Source organism: Elephas maximus, chromosome 8 (genome assembly GCF_024166365.1).
Source record: "Elephas maximus indicus isolate mEleMax1 chromosome 8, mEleMax1 primary haplotype, whole genome shotgun sequence".
Lineage (NCBI taxonomy): Eukaryota > Metazoa > Chordata > Mammalia > Proboscidea > Elephantidae > Elephas > Elephas maximus.
In genome coordinates, this window is record NC_064826.1 from 19,707,982 (window position 1) to 19,734,181 (window position 26,200).

The 26,200-nt window shown below is 43.5% G+C and overlaps 2 protein-coding genes across 3 annotated transcripts in view; one reads left to right on the forward strand and one right to left on the reverse strand.

Moving 5' to 3' along the window:
- COPG2 (COPI coat complex subunit gamma 2) overlaps positions 1–10,825 on the forward strand; it is a 572,624-nt gene extending 561,799 nt beyond the window's left edge. Inside the window, exons 21-24 of the mRNA XM_049894309.1 lie at positions 8,546–8,643; positions 9,367–9,505; positions 9,774–9,872; positions 10,389–10,825. Coding sequence (XP_049750266.1) covers positions 8,546–8,643; positions 9,367–9,505; positions 9,774–9,872; positions 10,389–10,519 — 467 coding nt within the window. The 3' untranslated portion in view covers positions 10,520–10,825. The remainder of the gene's footprint in view (positions 1–8,545; positions 8,644–9,366; positions 9,506–9,773; positions 9,873–10,388) is intronic.
- Positions 10,826–11,013: 188 nt separating this feature from the next.
- MEST (mesoderm specific transcript) lies at positions 11,014–24,941 on the reverse strand. 2 transcript variants are annotated; one of them, XM_049894311.1, is made up of 13 exons: positions 24,668–24,941; positions 22,281–22,313; positions 21,707–21,861; positions 19,185–19,264; positions 18,712–18,789; positions 18,454–18,590; positions 18,220–18,278; positions 16,666–16,706; positions 16,078–16,148; positions 15,737–15,838; positions 14,236–14,312; positions 13,220–13,283; positions 11,014–12,262 (listed from the first exon to the last, which is right to left on the reverse strand). In XM_049894311.1, exons 1-13 carry the CDS (start codon positions 24,691–24,693, stop codon positions 12,145–12,147), a joined length of 1,041 nt encoding a protein of 346 aa, XP_049750268.1. In that variant the 5' UTR covers positions 24,694–24,941; the 3' UTR covers positions 11,014–12,144. The 2 variants fall into 2 exon arrangements, with proteins under 2 accessions (XP_049750268.1, XP_049750269.1); XM_049894312.1 differs by lacking the exon at positions 22,281–22,313 and having other exon boundaries at positions 24,668–24,940.
- Positions 24,942–26,200: the final 1,259 nt, after the last annotated feature.

A 26,200-nucleotide genomic window follows, 5' to 3' on the forward strand; every position in this document is an offset into this window, starting at 1 on the left:
TAAAGAAATAAAATATTGCACATACAGTTGAGAGTCCCTTGGTACCAATCCCCAGAATTATTTACTTTTCTCACTTCCAAGAGAGAAACGCTACATGAATTTGATACTTATCCTCATACATGTTTTTATAATTTCATTAAATTTTTATATATCCATAAATATATAATGCTATCTTTGAGAGTTTTTAAATGTAAATTATATTCTTTAAAATTTTTTTCCACCAAGACTTCAAAAGCTTGTCTACTTTCTGATTCCTGTTCATATTTAGGCCTTTGCTTCTCTCTCATTATATACCCTACTCACTGTAAACACTTAAGCAATCTAAATATAAACATTTAACCAGTTAGACCAGCTCTGAGATTTGACAGATTTCTCCAGCCTGGGTCTCTTTAATCCAGAAACCTTACCTGCCTTTTTGCCACTCTGACTACTCAGAACCCCCCTCTAATTCATGCAATGCCCCCATCACTTAAGATTAAAGTCCCTCTCTTCTTCTTCTATCATGCCCTACTATGTATTAACTATCCATTTCAGCTTCAGTCACTATCATAGCAATGCTACAGTACTCTTTCCCTGAGATTTACTTCCCCTGTGATTCCTAGCCCCTCCTCAAGAAATATACACAATCATCTCCACAGACAAACCACTCACCTATGCTCCCCAACTGGTCAGTCCTAGCGTCTTTTAAGGTTACTAGTGAAGCCTTTTTAGGAGAATTCATCTTAATAAAACTCCCTTAAAATGTCCTATTAACGAAATTTTTAATTAAAAAATTCTAATGAAGGTTTCAAGAACTAGCCTACTCCCTAATTCCTATTCCTATCCAGGCCCCTGAAAGTCTCCTATTAGATACACACCACTCATTGTCATTGAGCCTTCTCATCCATTTGACCACCTAGATCCAGTCTGAGATCTTACAGGTTTCTCCATTCTGGGTTTCTTTATTATTATATACCTGACCTACCTGTTGCCACTCTATCTATTCTTAACTCTTCTTAATTCATTTAGTGTTCCTCACTGAGTTAACAAATTCTCTCTTCTCTGCCGTTCTTCACATGACCCCTTCACAACTGCAGGCATCTTCACTTTGCTTTTCCATTCATTTCCTCTTTGTTCCTTATTTTGCCCTAGAGAAGCGCACTGCCTTATCTTCTGTGTCCCTCCATCTTTCAACCACCAACCTATGTGTCATTCTTACAGATTCCATTTTGTCTTCTGGATAAATACTCCCCTTGTGTTAGGCACTTGCTGCTCAACCCACTCCATCTCCCCTCATGTCCTGCACTCTTTACTGCATTCATTTGTACTGTAGTTCAACCTAAACTTTCATAGGATTCCTGCCAGTGGCCTGCCTCTTCGGTCCATCCCATTTAGACTTTCTCATCTCTTACTCTATTGACAACATACCCATAACCTCAGATGTTTTTCCAGCAAAGCTTCCTGGACAGCAAAACCTCGAATCCCTATTATTACTCTGCCACATTCTTTCCTCACTCTCTCTCTCCTTGTTAATACACAGCTCTGACAAGTGTCCAACCCTCATTTCCTGGTGTTCCTCCTTGGCCCTTTTAATGCCTTTGCATTATTTGTTGTTTTCTACACTGCTTATTCTGCATCCTGGCCTGATCCATACATCCCCTTCTCCTTATTTAGCTTCCAACTTCATCTTCAGCTCCCTCTTTCTTTGCTATTTTTCATACAAGTATCCTCAGTTAAGGAGCCCTGGTGGCACAATGGTTAAATGCTTGGCTGCTAACCAAAAGGTCAGCAGTTTGAAGGCTCAGTGATCTGCTCCTGTAAAGATTACTGCCTTAGAAACCCTATGGGACAGTTCTACTTTGCCCTATAGTGTTGCTTGAGTCAGTATCGACTCGATGGCACCCAAGAACAAATCCTCAGTTGCTTCTTCCACTTTCAGCAAATCCTAATATGTTTCCTTAATTTCTGAGTACATCTTTAACATCTCTCTTATAGGACATTCTTCCCAGTTTCCCTTTGGAGATTTGCTCTGTTTATCTTAATCTTTCACAGTGATGGACGTATATTCTTTTTGAAGTTTCCTTCCCTCATGATGTCTACTCTCTTTCCTCATGCAAAACCAATCCTCGACTCTTTAGACAAGTCTTCCCTTAGTTTCTCACCTCTCTTCTTCCTTCTGCATCATGACCTTGGGCCCACATATGCTGCCATATTCCTCCAGTCAGTATCAGTGACAATTCTTGTCAATATTAAGTGAGTGATACCTTTTCATCTTTTGGCAATTTTAACTTCACTGTTCTACTCTTTTTTTCTTTGTTTTGCCTTATAAAAACTCTATCTTCAACATCCCTCCTTCATTCAGATCATTCCTTGGCTCAGGAATGACCATTCCCATGGATTCAGCTGTCTCCTCTGGGTAGACAAACACCTTATATTCTGCCCTTGCTGTTCAGATTCTGCAGACGGATGCATTTAGAGCCATCCCCTTTCACCTCTCTTACCCCTTCCTCTTCACAAAGCTTCCTTAACAGATCGCCCTTATAACCTCAGTTCTTATTTAGCCACATTCTCTCCTCTCTCTTTTTTGATAGTGACCTAGATTAACATAAAATCACTCCACCAAATTTCCTACTCTCCCACTTCCCAGGATTCCTCATTCCAGCACTCTGATGCCCTTACCACCCACTGGCCATTTTACCAGTTCTATTTTTCATACCCTACCCTAATTCCTTGGTCCCCTTTCCCTTTTTTAACCTCCATCCTTTCATTCAAGTCTCCTCAGTTGATCCTCTAATTTTCAGCTAATCCTAACATGACAAGTTCCTAGCGAAATTTTTTGTTTGTTTGTTTTAATCATAATTACTTTTAATCTGCTTCATCTAAAACAGTGGTTCTCAAACTGTAGCTTGTTACAACATGAACTGCTGGGCCTCACCCCAAGTTTCTGTTTCAGTAGATCTGGGGTGGGGCCCAAGAATTTATGCTTCTAACAAATTCCTAGGTAGTGCTGATGGAGCACATTTTAAGTACTGCTCCAAACTTTCCCCCCAGCCAAGCCCTTTAATTAAAAATTCCCCACCAAGGCATCAAGAGTGAGTCCACTTCTAACTCTCATTCCTATTCAGAACTTTTCTTCTCTCCCATTATATGTACTAGTCATTGTACCTGGGCCTTATACCCAACACATTTCAAAAACTAGACCCATTCTGGGGATCTTTGTGGTACATGTGGTCTTACTACCATGCAGCCTACTCAGATCATCTTCTGATTTATACAGTGCTTCTCATAACTTCGGTCCCTCTCTTCTTCCATGCCTTTTGGCCCAAGTACAGGGCCTTCTCCCTCCAATCAATATTTTCCATTCTTCAAATAAGCCCTTTTCATCTGGGGACAACTTTAATGGCTCTCCCATTCCTTTTCTCATTGTTACCTATCTAGCCCTAAAGAAATATGCTACCTTATCTTTAACCTCCCGTCTTCTTTTAGGTACCATCTATATTTCCTTTCAGTGGGCTGTCTTGTCCTGGATAGCACTCCCTCACCAGGTTCTATCCCCAGTAGCTGTCTGTAACTTTCAGGAAATCTTCGTGTGACAGAGTAACTTGTGAGAGTAACTTTAATGTGGCACTGAAATGATACTCATTTGTAGCTCCCTTTGGCAGTGTGCCCTCTTAATTATATATAGTACTTTCATCTGCCACCTGTACCTGGAAATAACAAATGAGATTTTACTCGAGTTGGGTTCCCAACATGATCTCCAGCCACTCATCTCCCAATATTAGGCATCCATTCTACAGACATATTACTCAAAGATCTATCCTGGTATCTTTAAGATTGCTACCCTGGGTTGTATCAGGGTTCATCTTAACCCATCTCCTCTAATCCTTCTAATTAAAACTCTCACCAAAGCTTTCTGTTACGTTTCAGGCCGGTGTTCTCCCATTACATATACTGCTTTTCAAAGCCTGGCATTAAGACCCAACATTTGACCAAATAGACCCATTCTCAGATCTTACAGGATTTTCCATTCTGGGTCTCTGTTCCTGTTATCTGCCCTGGTGCCACTCCACCTACTCTTAGCTACTCTTTGTACAGTGCTCCCTTTACTTAGTTTTGTCTCTCTCCTCTTTCTTATTCAGTCGTGATCTTTGGTACAAGTATAGTGCCATATCACTCCTATTACTACCTGCCAATCTTCAAATGACCCTATCTCTTCTGCAGGTTCTTCCACTCTTTTCCTCAGTTAATCCTAGAGAAACTCCTACGTTACCCTTTGATATTTGCCATCGAGTCAATTCGGACTCATAGCAACCCTATATGGCAGAAGACAACTGCTCCATAGGGTTTCCTAGGCTGAAATCTTTACAGGAGCAGATCGCCAGGTCTCTTCTCCCACGGAGCTGCTGGTAGGTTGGAACTGCCAACCTTTTGGTTAGCAACTGAGCCCTTAATCATCACGCCACCAGGGTTCATTCTAGTTTACCTACACAACGTCTTATTTTTTCAGCTTTGTATCATTCCCATGGAATCAGTACTCTTTTCTTCCATCTTCCTATTTCTTCCATACTTTTCTAAATACATTTGCACTTCTATTCAATTCAGACCTTCATAGGATTCCTGCCATTGGTCCAGGGCTCAGATCCTTCCCATTTAGACTCTTTAACTTTCCACTCTACTGATAACACTCATTGGTTCAAATATCATTCAAAGATTCCCGATAGCATTCCCTCACAACACCAATTTTTATTTAGCCAGTTTCTCTTCACATTCTCTCCCCTTCTTTGGTTGCAGTCTATCTTAACTGTATCTCTCTACTGAATACACTACCGTTTTCCATTGTCCCTCATTCTGGCCCTCTTTAATGCCCTTCCCTAGCCATACCTTATATTCTGCACCCAAGCCTAAATCCTACATCCTCACTCCTTTTTCAATTTCCAGCTTCCATCTTCTCTCCTCTCTCCTCCTCTGTGGTCTTTTCATACAAGTCTCCCTAGGAAATGCCTGTCGCTTTTGGCCAGTGCTTACATGGCAGGGTAACTCATAAGAGCAACTTTAATGGCACACCACACAATACAGTATCTTAACTATCTGTCATCCTTTCACTTAACCATCTCTCTGGAGAAGGAAGGGGTACAGAATTCTCTGCAGATGCACTTCCCTCACAATCTTCACCCATTTCCAATCTAGTAGCAATAACTCATTCTCTGGACAAACTACCCAGCCACGCCCTCTAATAAGTCAACCCTAATATCTGTAAAGTTGCCAGCAACAGCTTTTTGTTGGCATTCATCTTAATTAGATAAAAAATTTAGCTTCCTTATAATCATTCCGATCAACCAAGTCCTTTAACAATTCCTCTCCAAGAGCTAGTCTACTGCTGCTTCCTCTTCAAGTCCTCCTTGTTCCTCACCCTGTCTGTAATACCTCCCATTGCAATATGGCCTGTACACCCCAAATATGACCAATTTGGCCTGTCTTGAGCTCTCACAGGATTCTCCATTCTGGATCTTTATTCCCCACCTGGTCTACCTTGTAGGTCCTCTACCATAGTACTCCCTTTTCTTAGCTTCCAATTTCTTTTTGCTTCCAACCTTTTTTCTTTCTTATTCCATCATGACTTAATGTCTGTCATTCCTTAATGACTCCTCTCATAGAGGGCCAGCATTTATAGTGCTTTTCTGTGCCTTACCTCCTTTTCCCCCTGTACCTGCCTTAGAGAAAAACCTTATCTTCAACCTGTCTCCTGCCATTTGTATATAGTTCCCATGGATTCAACACACTCCGGGTAGGTATATGCCTTGTTTCTTGGCACTCACTGCTCACCCTGCTTCCGTCTTCCTTGATTTCCACCCCTCTACACTGCATGCATTCCTTCAGTTCAGTTCTGACCTGCCTAGACTGCTGCAGTTAGCCCAAGATTCTGATCCATCCCTTTCACCCTCTTTCTAACCTTTCACCCTGTTGGCCACATCCTTTTCTTTAGTTATTATTTCAATAAAGCTTTCTGGAATTACCTCATAGCCCCATTTCTTCTTTAGTCACAGTCTGCCCTCCAGTGGTTGAGACCTGGCAGCTCCCCACCGAATTCCCCACTTGGCCACACCGCACATCCAGCACTCCAGCCCAATTCACCTGTCCCTCTCTACTGAGCTTCCAGGAGCCATCTTTTCTCTAATTCTGTGTTCTTTACACGTAAGCCTTCTCAGTAGTTCTCCCCTTTTCAGTCAGTCCTCACAAGACAGGCCTCATTTTTTGAGAAACTTAATGTATAGATAGATATTCAGGGTATGCATTCCTATTCCCTTTGGTTGTTTGCCTTGCTTTCTTCATGAAGCTCTCATCTTTATATTATGGTAATGGATTCAGTATTGTTGTCTTGCCATGGAAAGAGTCTCTTCTCATCACCCAATGTCAGTAATTCTCTCTAAGCTACAACATCGATAGATTGCTACCAATGGTTTTTATCAGAGTTCATCTTAGATTCCTGTAACCTCTCATATCAGTCAAACCATTTAATTAAAAATTTACCACAAAGTTTCAGGAAACATTTTCTCTGCTAATATCATTCCTATTTACTTCCTTAATCCTTTTCTCTGTATCACTTACTTCGTAAGTGTCTTCTGCCTTTACTTCTACATAAAATTCAACCAGTTTGCCCCAGTGCATGATCCACCATTGTTCTTGATTTTTCTCTCCTTATTCCTCTTCCTCCTTACCTGTAGCCTCCCTGCTTAATCTGAACCAATCTGGGATTCACATAATTTTCTATCAGTGAATGTCTATCCTGCCTCTTCATTCTTACTTGATCATGACCTTTGTCCCCACCATAATTCTGTATCTCTCCCTTCATTTTTTTTTTTTTTTTTTAATACTTCATCTGACTTATTCTGGGTCTGTGTTAACTTCTTCTTCATTCTACCTTCACCCTGCAGAAAGCCATCAATCCCTTTACAGCATTGAGATAGATTCTGTAGTCTTGATAGGTATACTCTTTCCTATAAGGCACTCCCTGATCACCCTGCTGCTATCATCTGTTTCTGACATACTCTACAGAATCCACTTGCTGTCTGTATTAGATCTGCTCTTCATAGGATTCCTACCAGCGGCTTGAATTAGTCATCATCTTATTTAGCTTATCTCTAACCTTTCACAATCTCTTGACTGCCAAAGCCTGTTAAAAATTGTCTAGTCACCTTCATTTGCAATACCAGGTATTGTACAAGTCGTTCCTAAACAAATTCTCTTCTCAGCACTTATGGATTAGCATACCTCTTACTGTTGCCGGACTACCTCATGGCCTATCTGGCCTCTTTCCCTTGCCTCTTGTACCTTCCTCTGTTTGCACACCTCTTTCTCATCTTTTGAGATCTAATCAAACTATTATATCCTTTCAGATTTTTTATGATTTTCCCAAACTGATCAAGGGTGATCCTGCCCCCTACCCAGCACTCTGTTAACACTTTAATGAACCTATGGCCCTGAGTTATAATACCACAGATCTCACACATGCACACTTATTTAACTCCCAGACAATCAGCTTTTAGAGACAGAGGTCATGTCTCAGTCACCTTTTTATCTAAGTGTCTGGCACGTTCTCTTACACCTTTACATGTAGTAGTGTCAACATGTATCGGCATCTGCTACATGTTTGGGTAGATGGATGGAAGGGTAGATGGATGGAGTTTAAAGTCAAGGCTCAGCAGATGAACATCTCACTACCAAACCTTGTCATTCATGGTCTTTACATTCGAGTCTATTCTTTCCTCTCCTTGCTATCCCCCAGTAATTTTCCAACTTAATTTCTAGTAATTATTGTACCTACAAGCCTTTTCTAGACCATTTCTAGACTTAAATGTGTTTTCTTCATCCATGCCTGCTAAATAATTCCCTCCTTGAGACACTTCAGAAAATGCTGTCTCTTTCATGAAGACTTCACTTTCTAGAAATATGCCCCATTCTCATTCCTGATTACTTCTACCAGTCATCTTAAAGCATACAATTGCTCACTTGCTTTTCCATTTTAAGACACTAAGTTTATTTATATTAGAACCTCATTATTAATCTACTTACTGTAGGTTGAAATTTGACATAAAACAAGTTCATTCAGGAGATCTGTGGACCCCCTGTCAGTCCACAGTCTAAATTTAATTTGATGATCAGGGTGCTTTTTACCATCAGGTTTTTTTGCTTGTCTGTCAGCTCCTAGAGCAGCGATTCTCAAATTTTTCAATGCCAGTCCTTTTGACCGGCATGCAGAAAACCCAAGAAGTATCTCCCCTACTGTTTTCTTTATACCAATACAAAAAATACAAAAACCGAGTTTGGCCCATACCATTCTAACCCATAGTAGTGAAAAGATTTGAAAATCGTACTTGGTGAAATTGCCTTTTTGACCAGTCTGCGTGCTGCTTTTAAGCAAGTGCTAACCCAGAAAACAGGGCCTGTGTCTGTTTAACTCGATAATGTAGAGCACAACGCCAGGGGCAGGTGGTGCCGCCTGGGCTACTGACGGAACCTGTGCGTCCGCGATACGCAGTGACACAGGCTCCCTATCTCTTTCTGCCAGTTGCATGCACCTTCAGCTGCACCATGAAGTTTACCGTCCGGGACTGTGACCCTCGCACTGGCGTTCCAGAGGAAGATGGCTATGACGACGAGTATGTGGTGAGTGGCTCCTGACCCTGGGCGTGCCGAGTGACTCCTGCCTTCAGAAGACATCTTTCTAGGACTCTCGACATGAACATGTGGGATTTGGATCCTTCTCACACAGATTACAGCTGAGGACCTGGTTCTAATCCTCCTCTGTAATGGGACTGCATCATGCTAAAGAGTTGAGATTTACTGCTTTGTGACTAATTAAAAGCAAATTCACCCCTTTTTTCTTTGTAATAGGGATAATTAAGAAATGAAAATATCTGCATAATTTTCATTGAGATCAGTTTTATTTAAAGTGTGTTTCTGGCTCAGCAACTTTTAGTCTGCTTTAAGATAGCCAGATTGTGGACTGAAAAGCCATCACATACTAGAGGGAAAATGTTAAAAAAAAAAAAAAAAAAAAAATCGACCTGTTAGTGAACGTTCAAAAGGTACCATATGGCCTGAACAGAGGTTAGGTGTGGTGATGTGACGCCTTTGGACCTTGGGGCTTCAGCTATTGATCTGAACGTGGCTCTTGCCAGATACCTTATTTTCTTACTTTCCTTTGCCGAGGCCTACAGCGTTAGGTTTCTCCAGACTACAGAACTTAAACTATTTTGGTAGTAGAATTTTCCTAGGCCCCTACAAAGGATGTAACACAGAATAATAAAACCATATCAGCTAGTTCCTTCCATCTTTGTTCTCTACTAAAAGGGCCTTGTTTACTGACCCCTACTCGTTACCTCCCAGCTGGAAGACCTTGAAGTGACAGTGTCTGACCACATTCAGAAGGTGCTGAAGCCTAGCTTTGCCGCTGCCTGGGAAGAGGTGGGAGATACCTTTGAGAAAGAGGAGACCTTTGCCCTCAGTTCTACCAAAACCCTTGAAGGTGAGAACAGTTTTGCTCTCAGTGTATTGCCTGTATCAAACTTAATCAGCGTATTTGTTACTCCAGGAGGACTCCCTTTTTCTTTAAATACTTCATAAATCATTTCACTTGATAGACCAGGACTTATCTCCATCGTCTAATTGAATTGACCAGTTTCTATCCCAGCAGCCTCCCTGCACACACCACCAGCTCTCAGCACACACTAGAGCGGAGGCAGATCCCTACTCTGAGCTTTTCTAATGCTGTCGCATAAATCTTCTCAACACAGAAGCTGTCAACAACATCATCGCATTTCTGGGCATGCAGCCGTGTGAGAGGTCAGACAAAGTACCTGAGAACAAGAACTCCCATTCCCTCTACCTGGCAGGTAAGAATCTTCCATCAGACCGCCCCTACATTTTGTTGTAAAATTTAATAGGAAGGGATGTGGGGGCCCGGGGGGGCATCTCCTGTCCTGCTATTGTGCCATCATCTCACTACATGAGTTAGGATTTGAAGCCCAGTCAAAATGAGTAATCTGTTTTAGCAGCTTAATTAATTTGCATACGATTCTTAGGTTATTCCTTTAAGATGTTATTTGGCCTAAAACACTTACTTAAATCTCTCCCACAGATACCGATGCCACCCAGCCCCCACCCCCTCCCCTGGCCCCGATTGCGTACTACAAATCAGTATTACTGAATACCTTCTATGCACCTGGTATCATGGGAATATAAAAATTTAGAATTTGTTTGTAGGATTCAGTTCCCACCATAAACACAAATCTCCAGAAAAGGCAACCTAAAAGATAATAGGAAGGAGATGCAGGCAGACCATGGTAGATTTCAGTACTCAGAGCTTGTTTGGCATTCTTAATCTGCTTTTCCTCACTGTTTTCTCTCAGGTGTGTTCAGAGGTGGCTATGATTTACTGGTAAGGTCCAGGCTGGCCTTAGCAGATGGAGTGACCATGCAGGTGACTGTCAGAAGCAAAGAAAGAACACCTGTAGATGTTATCTTGGCTTCTGTTGGATAAGTTTCTACTGGGCACGATGAAGCTGGTGTACACGCTGTCAGCAGGCTTAAGCTAGTGGCGTGAGTTTCCCAGAATCACCCCTGTAAAGATTGATGCTTTTGAAGCAGCAAATTCAATGTTTAGCCCTAAGCCAGCAGATCAAGCAAATGCCTGTCTTGTGCATGGTGGCTTTTTCTTGTTCTTTCTTTCCCTTTTTATTACACGTGGTCAACTTTGGTATGGTAGTGCAGCTTTGGGTGCTCTTGAAAATTAAGTACTGTTCTATACCCCAGCTGCTTGACTTCATTATATTGTTTAATTTAATGTGCTTCTGAAAGCTCCTGAAAATTTTTATCTCAGAGGGGTGGTGGGGGAGGGGAAGCCAGAGTCCGCTTTTGTCAAAATTCATTTTTATTAATAGAAAATAAACACTGATTCCACTTTCATTGTTATATTGAAGCTGCTAATAAAAAAAAAAAAAAGAATTTAAAATAATCACTTAATCTTGTTTTGACTAAGACAATGAAACTGTGCCTTAAAAAAAAAAAGTATCCAGCACCATTTGCTCAAAAGTATTTCAGAATTTGTTCTTAAAAATTTCTGGAACTTTCCTGTCTGTAAAGCACAGGAATTGCTGAGCTACATGAGAAAGCCTCTCTGGGACAACCAATGAGAAGTTAAACAATCATCATCAAAGGAGTCAATGTACATTCAGCGTGGTGACTGGGACACACCATGATCCCCTCCCCTCCACTGAGGCTCAGGAGCACTTAGGCAGGAATAGTTGGGCTGTTCCATGCTGTTAGAATTGGGCTTTCCAGCGAATAACAGTAAATCTCTGGCACAGATGCTATTAGTCAGTCATGTCTTGTGATTTTAGGAAATTCTGAAAATAGTTTGGGTTTAGTTCAGATTTCGTTCAATTTATTTAGAATTTAAACATGTTTACTAAGGTTCACTATTCTACCACAGTAAGTATCTGCTGGTTTAGTACCCTTATAAAATATGTGTATAAAAAACATACATGTGGATAAATCATAGTCTTAAAGCATATGCTGAATGCTATATTATTTAAACTAAAATCCATCGTAACAAAATGTCTGTGATTAGAAGCAGCTAAGGAAACTAAATTCGAAGTCATGCTAAGGGAGAGTCGTGCTGAAGCGGTGGGGCTCAGAGACGCTAAAAGCGCGCGCCCCTAAAGCCGCTCAGGGAGAGGTAAGGCCCCTCCTCATTCTTTATGATTCCAATTAGGGCGGGACCAGAAGTCAGCATCTCTAAATATTTCAGAAAAGCTCATAGACTGTTAAAAAAATCTTTCATGAAAAGGAATGTCTGCCTCTCCTACTGACTGCGTCAGGGAATAGTTGTACCCATCAGAATTTCCTAATAACACAAAAGACAAAGTCAAATCCATACACTTGATCAGATGTCAAGGGAATGGGGAGACGGAATGTCAGGTCAACCCTTAGTCGGAGCGTCTGCTGGCTTTTTGCTATACTCTGTTCACCAATGTGAGTAAAGTGGACTTTTGTGAGAGAAAAGTGTTTAGTGGCCAGGACCTCTTTTGGGCATCGCTTCTAAGTGGAATATACACAACAGATAGGGATTAGGGAAGGTAATACAGGGAAGCTACTCTTTCCAGCTCAGAAGGAGTTGATGAAGCCCATATATGCATTCAAGAAGCCCATGGGATCCTCTAGCTGTGGGTAGTGGCTAATGTGGTCATCCAGAATCGACACTGTGGACCGCGGCAGCGTTTTCCTAGTGGAAGAGAACAGCATGTAGGTGAACTTGAGGCTGGAGGGAGGGGAGAGATGTAAGCCAGTGGGAAGCCCCAGTAAATGCCACTGCAGACATACCACACTGGAAGGAACCAGCAAAGGGCTTAGTCACCTTCTACTCTTGAATGTGTCTTAGGCAGATAGACCTGCCAATTCCATTTATGACGTATAAAGACTAGTTTTTAAATGTTCAGGAACCAACAGACAACAACTTGAAAATATAGCACATTTGCAACAAATGCCAAAGCAGGATAATTTTCAGCTCCTTAGAGAAGCATGAGGTATCAAACAAACGGACCACAAGGCAACTCGCTGCCCAAGAGTAAAGATAACAAAGGATCTTCCATACCCCCCAGGAGATGAAAGAGGGTATTTTGTTTAAAATCAGATGGAAGCTATTTACTTCTGGGTTGTTTCCACTAGGGCATATGAAGGTATGGAATGTTCTTGTGTGACATAATCAAGATTTCATATTCCGACACCTTCCAAGTAAGTACCTAGAGAGAGTAACAACCAACAAGAAGGCACCTCTCCACAGGAAGCTCTTCTCAGCCTCTCCTTGGGGTCAGCTAAACTTAGGCCAATGAGTTGGCTTTACAGTCAGACCAAAGCAAACACTTCTTAAAATACACCCACTTTCATTCTTTGGCTTACGTGATAGCTTTTTCTTACCCATACGTATGTGGTATGTATATGTAGTAGCCATGACAGCGGAAACAGGCTGCATAAGTCAAGAGAATGTATAACTGAATTTCTTGATCTTTACATTTATGTGCAAATAAGATTTCCCAACTCAATCTTTTATGATATGTTTCCTGAATGAACAACCAGTGAGGTCGGAGACGGTGGCTAAAGCAGCGGCCCTCAGCAGATCATTCTTTCGTCCACTGTCAGGATAAGGTTACTAGCAAAACAAAGATCTCTGAGGAAGACTCACCTGTACAGCTCCAAAAACTCCGGGTAGGGATTTACGGGATCCAATGGCCCATAGATAAAATGAACTGGGAAAGAGAAGAAGAATGAATTACAGACAGCCAGCACATCCATTCTCCTAGCCACCCAAAATGAACTCCTCCAAAAAAGATTTCCTTTTTTTTTTTTTTTTTTTAAATGATACAAAAATGTATGGTAGAAAACCTAGCTGCTTTTATCAAGTAGGCTACAAGGAACTGCTGAGAATAAGCCAGTTAGTCCAGTTGGCACTTTCTTTGCTATATACAGCCGCTCAGTCCTTCCACCAGCTCTTCCGTGCCCTGGAGCAAAAGGAATAAGCTCCACTTTCAACATTCTCTTTCTGTAAATCCAAGGTACCATTATTCTCTAACTGTCTCTCTAGCTCCTCAGCTATATTTGACCCTTGGATTTGAAATCAACCGATAATTTCCTGAGCACCAGCTACTATGTGCAAGACACCACACTGATTTCCTTTTTCTTTTAAATCTGTAAAAACAAAGAGACAAATGAGTAGAAACTACCTATAGCCTCTTGATCAGACATCTCAACCGCCTTCTGTCCCAGCGACTTGGCATTTCCTGTGGCAGTCGTTGACAACACACACCACCGAAGCCAGTCTAACTCCCGCTCCTGACAGGGAGCCCAGCTGCCCTTCGCAATAGTATCGCAGTGTTTATACACCTCACTTTACAACTACGACGCTGGTGTCCCAGATGTCGTCAGATGAAATAAAGGATACCCAGTTAAATTTGTATTTTAAATAAATAACAAATGATTTTTTTTAAGTATAAGTATGTCCCATGGTATACGTATGTGCCAGTTATTGCACAGGACATACTTACACTAAAGAATTATTTGTTATTTATCTGAAATTCAAATATAACTGGGTGTCCTATACTCTCATTTGCTAAATCTAACAAACCTAATTGGGGGTGGTAGGAGTTGCAATGATTTTGACCCCATAGTTTTCCTATCAGGAGATTGAGTAGAAATACTCACTGGGAATAGATACAGAGGCAAGGGCTCCCACCCAGCGTCTTCTAAACTTCTTCCTCTGATTGATGTACTGTAGGAGACTGTAAAAGAAATAAGTCAAGAGGAGTAGAAGCAAGAAACCTTTATGGTTATAGGGATTCAAAAGCTTGCATGAACCACAAAGACCGCAATATCTGTTTTCCTAAGCCAGAAGGACTTAGCATCCCTGGGAGCTGCCACTTAATGTATCCGTTTCTATTAACATCTGGAGGTCACCTTCCTGTGGCTATGGCAGTGATCATCAGCGTTAAGAAGTAATGGTTTTGTGTGCTGCTTAAGCAGAGGATGAGGTCCAGGAAGGCTGAAGTGTGTCTGAACAATATGTGAATAATGCCTGGGTCTAAAGCTCTGATATTGGCTCAATTACTAACTTACTCTGTGACTCAGAGATGTAACACTTATCTGTCGACCTCAGTTTCCTCATCCTTAAAATGAGAGGCCTGAACTAAATGACCTCTACTTCTGAAATTCTAGGTGGAGAAGTTTATGACCTTAAGCTTCATTCTCTGTACTGCATCTAACCACGTTTCTTCATTTCTACAATTCAAGATATCGTAACATTTTAGCATTCAAACTCATGTGTTCTGATTACTCTACCTGGCCAACTCCAGAACACTTATTTTTGTGAACCTCCAATATCACCTCTTAGTGTTGGTATTTTACTTTCTAAAGAGAAATCAGGAAAAAAAAAAAGCACTTGCCGTCAAGTCATTTCCAACTCATGGCAACCCCATGTGTCTAGAAGTAGAACTGTGCTCCAAAAGGTTTTCAATGGCTGATTTCTTGGAAGTAGATCACCAGGCCTTTCTTCCAAGGTACCTCTGGGTAGACTCAAACCACCAACCTTTCAGTTAGCAGCTGAACATCTTAGCCATTTGCACCACCCAGAGACTCTCTTGAAAAGGAGTACAGTGAAATTTTAAAAGGGATTTTTGTTTTCCAACTGTTTATATTAAAATGAATTTTCAGGGATCTCATACAGGGACAAAAGGAGGAGGAAGGAATGGCTCCCACTAACACATAATTCCCAACAAAGCCATCAGTCAAAGACATTGGATATCACCATCTCTAGATCCCTCTGCCTCTCTGTGAAAGCTGCTCGTCTTTGAACCAAGGAATGGAAACTCTTTGTACAAGACAGAGAAGTCTCTCCTTCCCAGTCCCTGTTGCTACAGAAAAGATATACAAAAGGAAGGGGCTTGTGCTTTGAGAGAGTCTCTAGGCTCCTTCCACAACTACGATTAAACATTTTGAAGCATTTAATACCAGCATAATGTCCAAAGGAGGATTTATCAAACTCAATGGTTAGTAACAAACTGACGTAGCATTAGAGTTTACAGCTGTTTATCCAGACTTTTTGTGCCATACAGCTTAGGCTCAGGGCTCACTATATTCTCAGTTTCTTTCTTTGTTTTCATTTGTCTCACACGCGATACCAAAACCAAAGCCAAGGGGTATTTCTTACCTGTCAATGACTAAGTTCCCGTCATTGTTGCGTATTCCTGCCCACATGTCCCACAGCTCACTCTCAGAGGGCCGAGTGTAGGGCCCAAAGACCGGGGTGAGACTGAAAGAGTCCAAAAAGATAAGTGTGAGTAGAACTCAGAACGTCAAACATGCCTGGAACATCAGAGGGTCATGTAGTCCAACCCTTAACTGATTAATAATTCCTGCTACTTCCCTGGCAAGTGGCCAATGCCTTTGCTTGAAAATATCAAACCCTGGGATTTGGTCCAGAACTTTAATGGCAGCAGCTTTTCACTATGTTGTTGCCAAGTATAAGCGCAATCTCCGACAACAACTTACCCTCGAGAGAATACAAAGAAGTTCATCAAACGTGTGAGGATGGGTGACAGCACGCCTCCATCTTTAAGAAGCTGCAGGTAAATAAGTCAAAGTCAAAATCAAGGGTCCAGCAAAAGAAGACAACTCACCAAGACAAATCCTTTTATACTGGAAACTAAAAAGGGGCTTCAGCCAAATCTCCCTCTACTGAAAGGTTTGATTGTTGGCGTTTTAGTTTTTATTTTGCCTACCCACATTCTTCTCTTAGGGAAGGCAAACCTATTCCTGATTCCCTTTAGGATTCCGTTTCTATACCTCCCTAAATCCCTAAGTTTTATTCGAGTTATAGACTAGGATTCCAATTTATTTGAATATCATGCTCATTGCACAAATCTTTACATAGCTGTACTTCTTCAAATATCTGTTGATCTTTTATTCTCAGAAATTGCCATAGGCTTTATGTAGGGGGCCATTTCTACCTGCTTTATTTGCATAAGAAGGAAAAAACTAACTTCACTGATGTAAAGGGGGGAAAGGATTTTAGGTTGCAGCATTGCTCACGTCTGCACAAATCTTAAAACTAAACATCTAGTCAGTGGAGGAGCCAACCTTCTGGAGAAGGAGAGGACGGTGAGTCTCAGGAAAAATACCTGCAGGGAAGAAGAGAAGAAGAGACTTGTTATTTACCAACAGCTTTAGGTCAGACTCAAGCCCATTATCCTATTCAGTGTCACCCTGGGACCTTTGTTGCCAAAAAGAGAATTACAAATAAAAACAGTATAGTTATCTAATTACTTTTGCAGGGAACTGTGTTTAAGAGTTACAGCACACTGGGATTCTGTTCTCATTTTAGAGGTAGGGAAATGCGGGAAGAAATTTGCATGGTCGTCCATAACACCGATGACCAGGCTCGGCTCCCCTTAGCATGCCGTTCCATGCCTCAGAACACACAGTGTTAATGATCTGGGGTGAAAAGGAAACCAGAGAGAAGGTTTTCAGGAAGTATAGGTCCTAAAAAAGATCTAGAGTTTTCCTTTTCCTGTTTCTCTCAGAGTCAACAGGGGAAAGGCATGAGCATTGCTGATACAGGGACAGACAGACTCCTCTCCCGGGCAGAAGGTGATCTACCCTTAGGGTATCCAGGAGTCATTATCTATGGATTTACAAATGAGGCTCGATGGCACGCAAAGAAAAAGAAACACTTCCAGAAAATCTAATCAGGGGCTGATTCATTTCTGGCTGACATTTGGCATTACTGTCAGGTAAGAAGAGTTCAGGAAACAAGCCACAGTAGTATTAGAAGCACCTGCGGCTTCGTCTCAACTATTTTCATAACCCGTCGTGGCTGTTGCAGGTATCACCAAACATCATCTACGTTCCTCGCTGCTCTATCATAGTCGTTATAGCCCCGCCACCAGAGCTTGCTATGTAATGCATTTAAAAAAAAAAAAAAGCACATATTACTATAACAAATTTTTTATTAATCGTACATCAATAATCAATTTCCTTCGTGATCCTATTTTATTTTCTATATTTAAGAACATTATTCTGAGAAAAGGTCTATAAACGGCACCAGACGCCCAAAGCAGTTCATGGCACAAAAAAGGTGAAGATCCCTTGTTTAATTGCTCTGTTTGCAATGTCATCAGATTACCATTTAGTTGTCACTGTGGCATCTAAATAAGGAGCCCTGGTGGCTCAATGGTTAAGCAGTCGGCTGCTAACCGAAAGATCGGCGGTTAGGACCCACCAGCCACTCTGCAGGAGAGAGATGTAGCAGTCTGCTCTCATAAAAATCTACAGCCTTGAAACTCTACAGGGCATTTCTACTCTGTCATGTAAGGTCACTATGAGTCCGAAAGAGGAGCCCGGGTGGCGTAATGGTTAAGTGCTCATCTGCTAACCGAAAGGTTGGCAGTTCAAACTCATCAGCCACTCCGAGGGAGAAAGATGTGGCAGTCTGCTTCCATAAAGATTTACAGCCTCTGAAGCCCTATAGGGCAGCTCTACTCTGTCCTACAGGGTCACTACGAATCAGAATTGACTCGATGGCAGTGAGTTATGAGTCAGAATCAACTTGACAGCAGTGGGTTTAATGAGTGGCATCTAAAGGTGTCCCTTCTAGGCTACACCCCACTTTCCACCTACCGCCCAGGCAATTACCTCCATTTGACAGGCAGAGACTCTTTATGGTAAGCCGCCCAGATCGATTTTGCTTGTACCTGGAAATGGGATGGGGAGAGACACGTGTAACTCAGAGGACTCACACCAGCACAGTGGCAGAAAACCACCTCCCAAAAGAGAAACGGCTACAAAGACCCCAGGAACAGTTTTCTTTCCTCAGCATTTCAAGCTAATGCAACCTGTGAGTCGTACGAAGTCCAGAGTTTCACTGACCTATACAGCAGCTCCTGAGCCACCGTGTCTCCGTAGTCATGAGACAGGAGGTTGATCCTACGGTTCTGGAGCCCCAGGTGCCGCAGAAGCGCCTCCACAATGCTGGCCTGCTCAAATATGGAGTAGTGGTGTGGTCGCTAAGAAGAGGAAAGCCAGGAGACGCGGGATGAAGTCCTGAGTGCAGATCGTTGCCGGCCCTGCCCCCTTGGTCCACGCCCACTCCCAACCCGACAGTGGGCCCACATAGATGCAGCTTACCGGTTTGTCACTGAAGCCAAAGCCTAAGAAATCAAGGGCAATTACTCGATGAAACCTCAGGGTCAGACCTTCCCAAATCTATAAGAAGAAAATGAAGGATCTGAACTTTCTGCTCCTGCATGTCCCCTTCCCCGACCTGCAGGTGGACAGGAGCATCATCTTTATCTCGCAGCCTTCAACAAGGAAGAATGCCGTGGAACTTCCACAGGCCCACAGATGATCCTCTTGGAAGGTGCTTTGTTCTTCGTAATTAATCTCTATTGATGGAGGAACGCCAGCATTTTTAACTTGGCAATGATTCTTTCCAGATTGCCAAAGAGTTTTTATTCCCTTAGTAAATGAGAAACAGCTCTACATTTAATCTCATTTTATTAAGCAGTTCACATTTGCAAGAGCTTCTATTGCTGACAACAAAACACTTGGTTTGGGATTTTTTTAAGACATAGTAGGACCTAGAAGCACGAGTTGATTACCTTGTACCAGTCGTAGCTGGAGGTGGGAAAGCCATGGAGGAGCACAACTATCTCCGGACTTCCGACCACACCCATGGAGTCTGGGAGGAAGGAGAGGGATTCATTAGGCTGAACCTCTCAAAATCACCAGGAAAACAGTAAAATTAATAAATCTGGTATAAAGGACCAAAAACAAAAAACAACCTGACCAAATTAATGAAATTCACATGATAGGTTTCTTTTTAAAATGCAAGTTTATTGCTTTAGGTAAGAACAGGCGTTTGATTCTCTGTTTTCTCTTTTAATGTGTATACAGGCAGTCCCTGGGTTACGAATGTCCAACCTACAACCCATAGTTACCAGCCAACCCCGGAAAGCCTATTATATTAAACCATAAACTGGTTCGTAATAACAAACGGGCGCTACTTTGTAATGCACATCAAAACATTATTAGTATTACTGTATTATGTTAAAGACGTTTTAATGTATCTGGGAGTGATTCTTTAATTCTTTTACACATAGAACATACACTATATACTAACTGACGTTAGATACCAACCGTACCTAACTTCGGATTTACATACAAATTCAACTTAAAGACAGATTTAGGACCAGAGCTCATCCGGAATCCAGAGACTGCCTATGTAAAAAATCTGCAAATAGCACATGTTATGTAAACATACTTGAAGCCATTTGCTTTCATCTAGATTTTTTAAAAAGCTCACTTCCGCCATCTCTCCCTGTATTCTGTATTATTAACAACATTAATATTCAAATTGTTTTTCAAAGTTAAAAGTAAACGTCACCACAGTATACAATCACAACATGTTTACAGGCTCTTTGTACTTTATCATTAATGGCTTCAGAACAATTTTCTAAGATAAGGAATTCTCTCCCAACCGGGTGAGCACCTTAATTTATGCTGTTTGTCCAACATTTTTATTTCCAGCAGAGAAGCCCCAATCCAGTATCAACATATAACACTCAAGGTATTGCAAATTCTATCAACTACAAAAGGGTTAATTAATATAGACATGAACTTTTTTTTCAATACACATGACAATATAGGATCATTAAGCATCTTTTTTAAATTATCCAAACATTTAAACAGTAAGATACTGTGCTGACTGGATTAAAATTATCATATGCTGCCACCAACATGAAAATCTGGTAATAAGGTTTCAAAAATAATTTAGTTAGAAGCAATTAAAATGTTTATCTACTTTAACCTAGGAGTCTTATTCTTGAGAATCCATGTAAAGAATTTCATTCCATTTATAACTATGAAAATATAAGGGAAAAACAAACTACCTACATGAAGATTTCCCTGAATGTTAACTACTTAAAACACTGAAAAACCTATACGACCAACATTTTAAAAAAAATTACATACTCACGCAGCTGCGGGGAGCAAATGAGAGGAGGTCAGGAGCAATAATGAAAAATGGTTCATCACAGACATTTTCCGTTATTGCTCTTGACCCCCGCCCAAAAGAAGTCTTTTCCAGTCCCTGTTTTTTTAGTTTCTTCACCTATAAAATGAGGTTAATGGCACCTATCTCCAAGCGCTGTTGCAAAGATTCAATGAAATAATGAAGGTTGGAAACAACTCAACGCCTGGCATGTGGCAACTACTTGATAAGTCATCATAATAATTATCAGCAAATTCATTTATACAAAAGCATAAAACTTAAATCACGTTTAGTTATGTCATCTGTGGAAAACAATTTAATAAAATGAAATCAGGGATTTTTTTTGACGGGGGTGGGGGGGACAACCAATGATAGCTTTAGCTTCTGAATGTAGTATATATTACCTGATACTAAAAAACCAAACCAAACTCTTTGCCTTGGAGTCAATTCCAACTCATAGTGACCACTAGGGGCTCTCTAAATAGAAAAAAAAAAAAGCCCAAACCCATTGCCATCAGGTCAATTCTGACTCATAGCGACCCTTTAAGACAGAGTAGAACTGCCCCATAGTTTCCAAGGAACGCCTAGTGGATTCTAATTGCCGACCTTTTGGTTAGCAGCCATAGCACTTAACCACTACACCACCAGGGTTTCCAAATAGAAAACTAGTATATATCAATATAAGTCAAAACCAAAAACCAAACCCATTGCCATCGAGTTGACTCTGACCCATAGTGACCCTACAGGATAGAGTAGAACTGCCCCATATGGTTTCCAGGGAGTGGATGGTAGATTTGAACTGCCGACCTTTTGGTTAGCAGCCAAGCTCTTAACCACTATGCCACCAGGGCTCCTATATAGATTACAAAGAAAAATCATATAAAATGTAAGGTCTACAGAGATTGGAATCTCAATTCCGCCTCCCCTACCCCCACCCCCTGTAATTCTCGTTGAGTTTTCCTGTTACCAAGTCCAGGAGGAATCAGCCCATTCCCTCGAGCACACTACACAGAAAAAGGGCTTGATCCCCTCCATCACTGATGGGCCACAGAGACCAATGAACTTGAAGTAAGCACCTCAGCTGGGACCTACGTGCCTATATATATAGTGTGCCAACAGTTCTGTTCTCACCTTGGTAGAAGATGTGCAGTCCCTTGTAGGTGAAAAATTTGCCTGAGGACTTCCACGAGTGAAGAGCAGGGGAAAGCTGAGGGGGCGGGATGTGCAGGTAGGCTGCCAGCAGGGGCACAGCCAGCAGCCCCACCTGGACCCACCACTCCCTCATCCTGTGGGAGAAGCAGAGACTGGGGTCAGCAGGCGGGGGATGCTGTCCACTCTACAAGGCCACGCTGGCGCAGCAGGGTGGGAAAGTTCTGACCCAGGCAAGCACCACCTTGCCCTCCGGCTGAACCAAGCAGAGTTTGCTAAGAGCAACGTAAGTGCCACTCTGCCCGCTACAACAATCACCGTATTTGCTCACCCTTCCAATTTTAAGAAAAAAACATACATGATTTGATGCGTAGTTCTCCCCCTCTTCTCCCCTTTAGCCTCTCAGCCTCTCCCCTCGCGCCCCGATGCCCGCTGAAGAAGTTTTTGTGTCAGGTAAAAGAAGACTAATTTAAAAATTACATACTTAGCACTGAGTACCTTTTCACTGGCTTTTATGAAGGCTGCCCATAGAAAAAATAATTTCCCTCATACTTACCTAATGGTTCTCTCTTCTCCCCACTGGCCCCCACTGGTAAAATGTTAAAAAAAAAAAAAAATTAAATGTATGTTTTATGTGCATGTGTATGTACTAAACATCACAGGTCCTTAAACAGAGGACTTCTCATTTTTCCTATCTATCAACTCCTCCCTGGCCCAAATGCAGCCCCATTTGGTACTGTACTAGATTTGTGCTGAGAAACTCCTCAGGGTAAAGGCTCTGTAAATGTGACAAGGCGGCTGCACTGGACAGTCCCAGGTAAGCAGCTTTGTCAAAACACTGAATCTCTAATCTCTTGAGAGGTCAGGGCCGTAGATTATACTTCTGCTTTTCTTAGCAGGTTCCTGAAGAAGTTCCCATTTGTTTAATTTCTTAGGATCACCACCCCCACCCCCCGCAAAAAAAAAAAAAAAAAGTTCCCATTTTTTTCATAGGATTTACCCCCCCCCCCCCCACACACACACAGAAATAAGTACATAATAAGGCAGAGCTCATATGCAGCCCCAGGGGCTGGCTCTGTCCTTGGAGGTTACATGAAAGGAGAATGCTGGTCTGTATACCACATCAACCCACGCCCAGGCCTCCAAAGGTCCGGTCAGCTCATCCACAATGAGCAGGAGCCCTAAACAGGAATTACGAACCCTGCCCTTCCTGGGGGTCACCAAAGAAAGAATTAGTTGGATGGACGTTGTCTCAAAACCGCCAGAATGGAAACAATACCCTCCAAAACTAAAATCAGAGTTGTCAAGAAACAAAAGATATACGTAAGAGAAGTTAATTGTCAAAGCCCTGGCAGATGCCACTCTGTGACCTTCTACACACACTCTTTGACCACATTACCTGTGATCTGGCGGCAATCCCCACCCATCACAGACAATCCTGCTCACGGTATTTTTTTTTAACTCTAAATAAATAAACCTGTAATTCACAGCGCTTCTGCCTATTTTTTTAGGCATCCCTAGGGTTTTTCTGTTTGTTCTTCTCGAAGGTATCTGTCCATAGAACAGACCCAATGAGTTTGATCCTACTTTTCAAGGTAATACTAGAAATGATCAGAACATTTCAAAGCCCGTGTCAAAGTGCATGGCACATGATTTCACCCCACGCCAGTTCTTTGAAAGGCGTAATGACAAAAAGCATTAGGTTCAGGATTTCATTTTCTCAGCTACATCTCTGCTCTACTGCAGTTTGTATGTTTGCATCTCGCCACTCCTTGGCCCCTATGCTTCCCATCCCATTCATTCACCGTTCCTGCAGCCGAGGATCTGCAGTGACTCAGCAGAGAGCCGGGAGGGGCTCGGAGACAAGCCGCAGGAGGCTTGGCTGGTGCTGGGGAAACCAGCCCAGGAAGCCGCGCACACTCGGCTGGGCCACTCTGCCCTCCGCGCCCTCCCTCTCTCCTCCAAGCAAAGAGCAGCCCCGCAGGTAGCTGTCTGCGGTCTTAATTACATCCGTAAAAATGCTCCTAACGACATTTTTAGGATTTTTAGCAAAGACGCAATCTGGCAGTCAGTAAGCAAAATGGATTAAACATTATTTGGACGAAAATCTCCTTGATCTGGTGAGCCAAGAGTCAAGAGCATAAATTCAGCAACCCCCTGCAACAAACCGTCTGGAAATTAATCAACCTCTCTGAGCCTCGATCGCTTCACCTTGTAAACGCGAAAAATACACTCATCAGAGACCACCAAGCCTGCGACCCCCCAGCGGGCGCTACTGCGAGGCTCTAAGCTACTTTGCACACCCACGCAACTCCCGGCGCACCGCAACTCAGGGTAACGTTACGACACTTTGGTCACATCGCCATCCTCACCGGCGCTTCCCGTTACTGAAATCCGAAAAATTCTTACACCTTGGTGGTAAGGTTTTGAAAATTCTTATCACACCCACGCGATAACTCACACCGGCGTCTAGAAATCCTAAATCGCGCCAGGGCGATATTGGGGTCTAAAAATCCTAAATCGCATCCGGGCAACACCGGGGTCTAGAAACCCTAAGTCGCTCCACGGCGACGCCGGGGTCTAAAAACCCTAAGTCGCGCCAGGGCGAACCCGGGGTCTAGAAACCCTAAGTCGCATCAGGGCGACGCGGGGGTCTAAAAATTCTAAGTCGCGCCTAGGCGATACCGGGGTCTAGAAATCCTAAATCTGGTGGGGCAATGCTGAGTTCTGACCCTCCTAACGTGCGCAGGAGTGGCTGCCCCAGGAGGCAGAGACCGTCAGCGGACGGGAATGCGCCCCCAGTTCCTGCCTGCCGCCTACCCCATGGGACCCCTACAGCGAGGTTGCCCACCCCGACACAATGGCCCCCACGAGCCGGTCCTTGGTCCCGGTGGCCGCGCAAGCAGCCACACCCCCCGGCGCCTCAGAGGGGCACGCACCCACCTGCGCAGGCGATCTCGGCGCACCATGGCTGCCCTTAGCCCATGCCGCCCGCGCCGGGCCCAGGCTGCAAGGGCGCCGGCACACGGCCGGGCGGGCACTGCGGCGGCCAACAGCGCGGAAGGGCGGCGCCGGGGCCCGGTGGCCCGGCCACTCACTCGGATGGATGTCCGCTGCGGCACTGCGCGAGGCGCGACTGCCGCAGAGGAGGCGCCTAGGCTCTGCCCGCGCTACTGCACTGTGAGGTGCTGGTTGCCGCGGCAGCTGCAGAGCGAGTGGGCGCCCGCTTTTAGAGCCCACCGGCGCCCCGCCCCGGGCCCGCCTACCGCCCGCCCACCAGCTTCTCCACGGCCAGGTCCGCCCTGCGTCCTCCCGCCCCCCAGCCCTGAGCAGCAAGGTCTGCGGCAGAAACGCTCCTCTGGCTAGTTAGGGCCGAGAAAAAGACGATAGACCCATGAGACCCCTGGTTGCCTCCCAGCAGAATCCAATCTCCCCCCACCCTGCCGCTTAGACCACCTGCAGGCTGCCCTGCCCAGAGGAATTGCCACTGTACTTAAGGTGCAGACCGACTCAGAGGTGCGCCGTGCTCAGGGTACCGGGGCTCAGGGGGACCCTGGGCTCAGGTATACCGCTGTGGCACCTGCTCTAGTCCCGCGCACTGTGGGGGTTCCAAAATGTGCAAGTCCCTGTTTCCAAAGCAGTTATTCCCGAGTGCCCGACACTTCCTTAAATATCTAAAAACCCGTAAGGACCAAAGGCATAACACAACCACATCTAGGGAACAAGTTCTATTAGCCCTACCACCAGCCCACAGGGGCAAATTCATGGGGTGGCCGCTGCCTATCAACAAGGGCGAAGCTTGGAGAAAGTCTGATTTCTGGCGGGACTCTGGTGTGGCCGCCTCAGCGCCACGCACCTTTTCTTTGCAGCAGCTCAAAGTGGGCCGCATGCCAGGCACCCAGCCACAGCCCTCGCGGCACTGCGCGGTGCCATAAAGAGGGTGATCGTCCCAATTATTTACACCGAACCAAAAAAAAAACCCACTGCGTCAAGTCAATTCTGACTCAGAGCGACCCTATACCGAAGCTCTCCTTTATTTTAAGTTGAATCAAAACGCAAGGGCCAAAGTGGTACAGGAAAGAGGAAAGGATTTTTTTTTTTAATCTGTGATCATTTAAAATGCATCTACTACGCCTTTAAAAAGAAAAGTGGAGTATAATCGCTTCGTGCCTGTGTTTGGTTTATGGCTTTAAACTGAAATCCACATGGAGGCGCAGGCCCAGCTCCCACCAACGAGGGCGCTGCAGGCCTCGCTTCCACCGCGGCAGCAGCGCGCAGGCTGCGACTCCAGTGCAGGCGAGCACCCTGTGGCCCAGGCCGGGGCTGAGCCTGTGGGGGCATCGAACCGTGGGCTGGGGACATGAAGGCCACCGCCAGAACACTAGAGAAACCACCACAGATAAACATGCCATCAGTGTGGCCGAATACAGGATAGAATTCTCCTGGTGTCCTATTAAGAGGGCCATTAACCCCAAT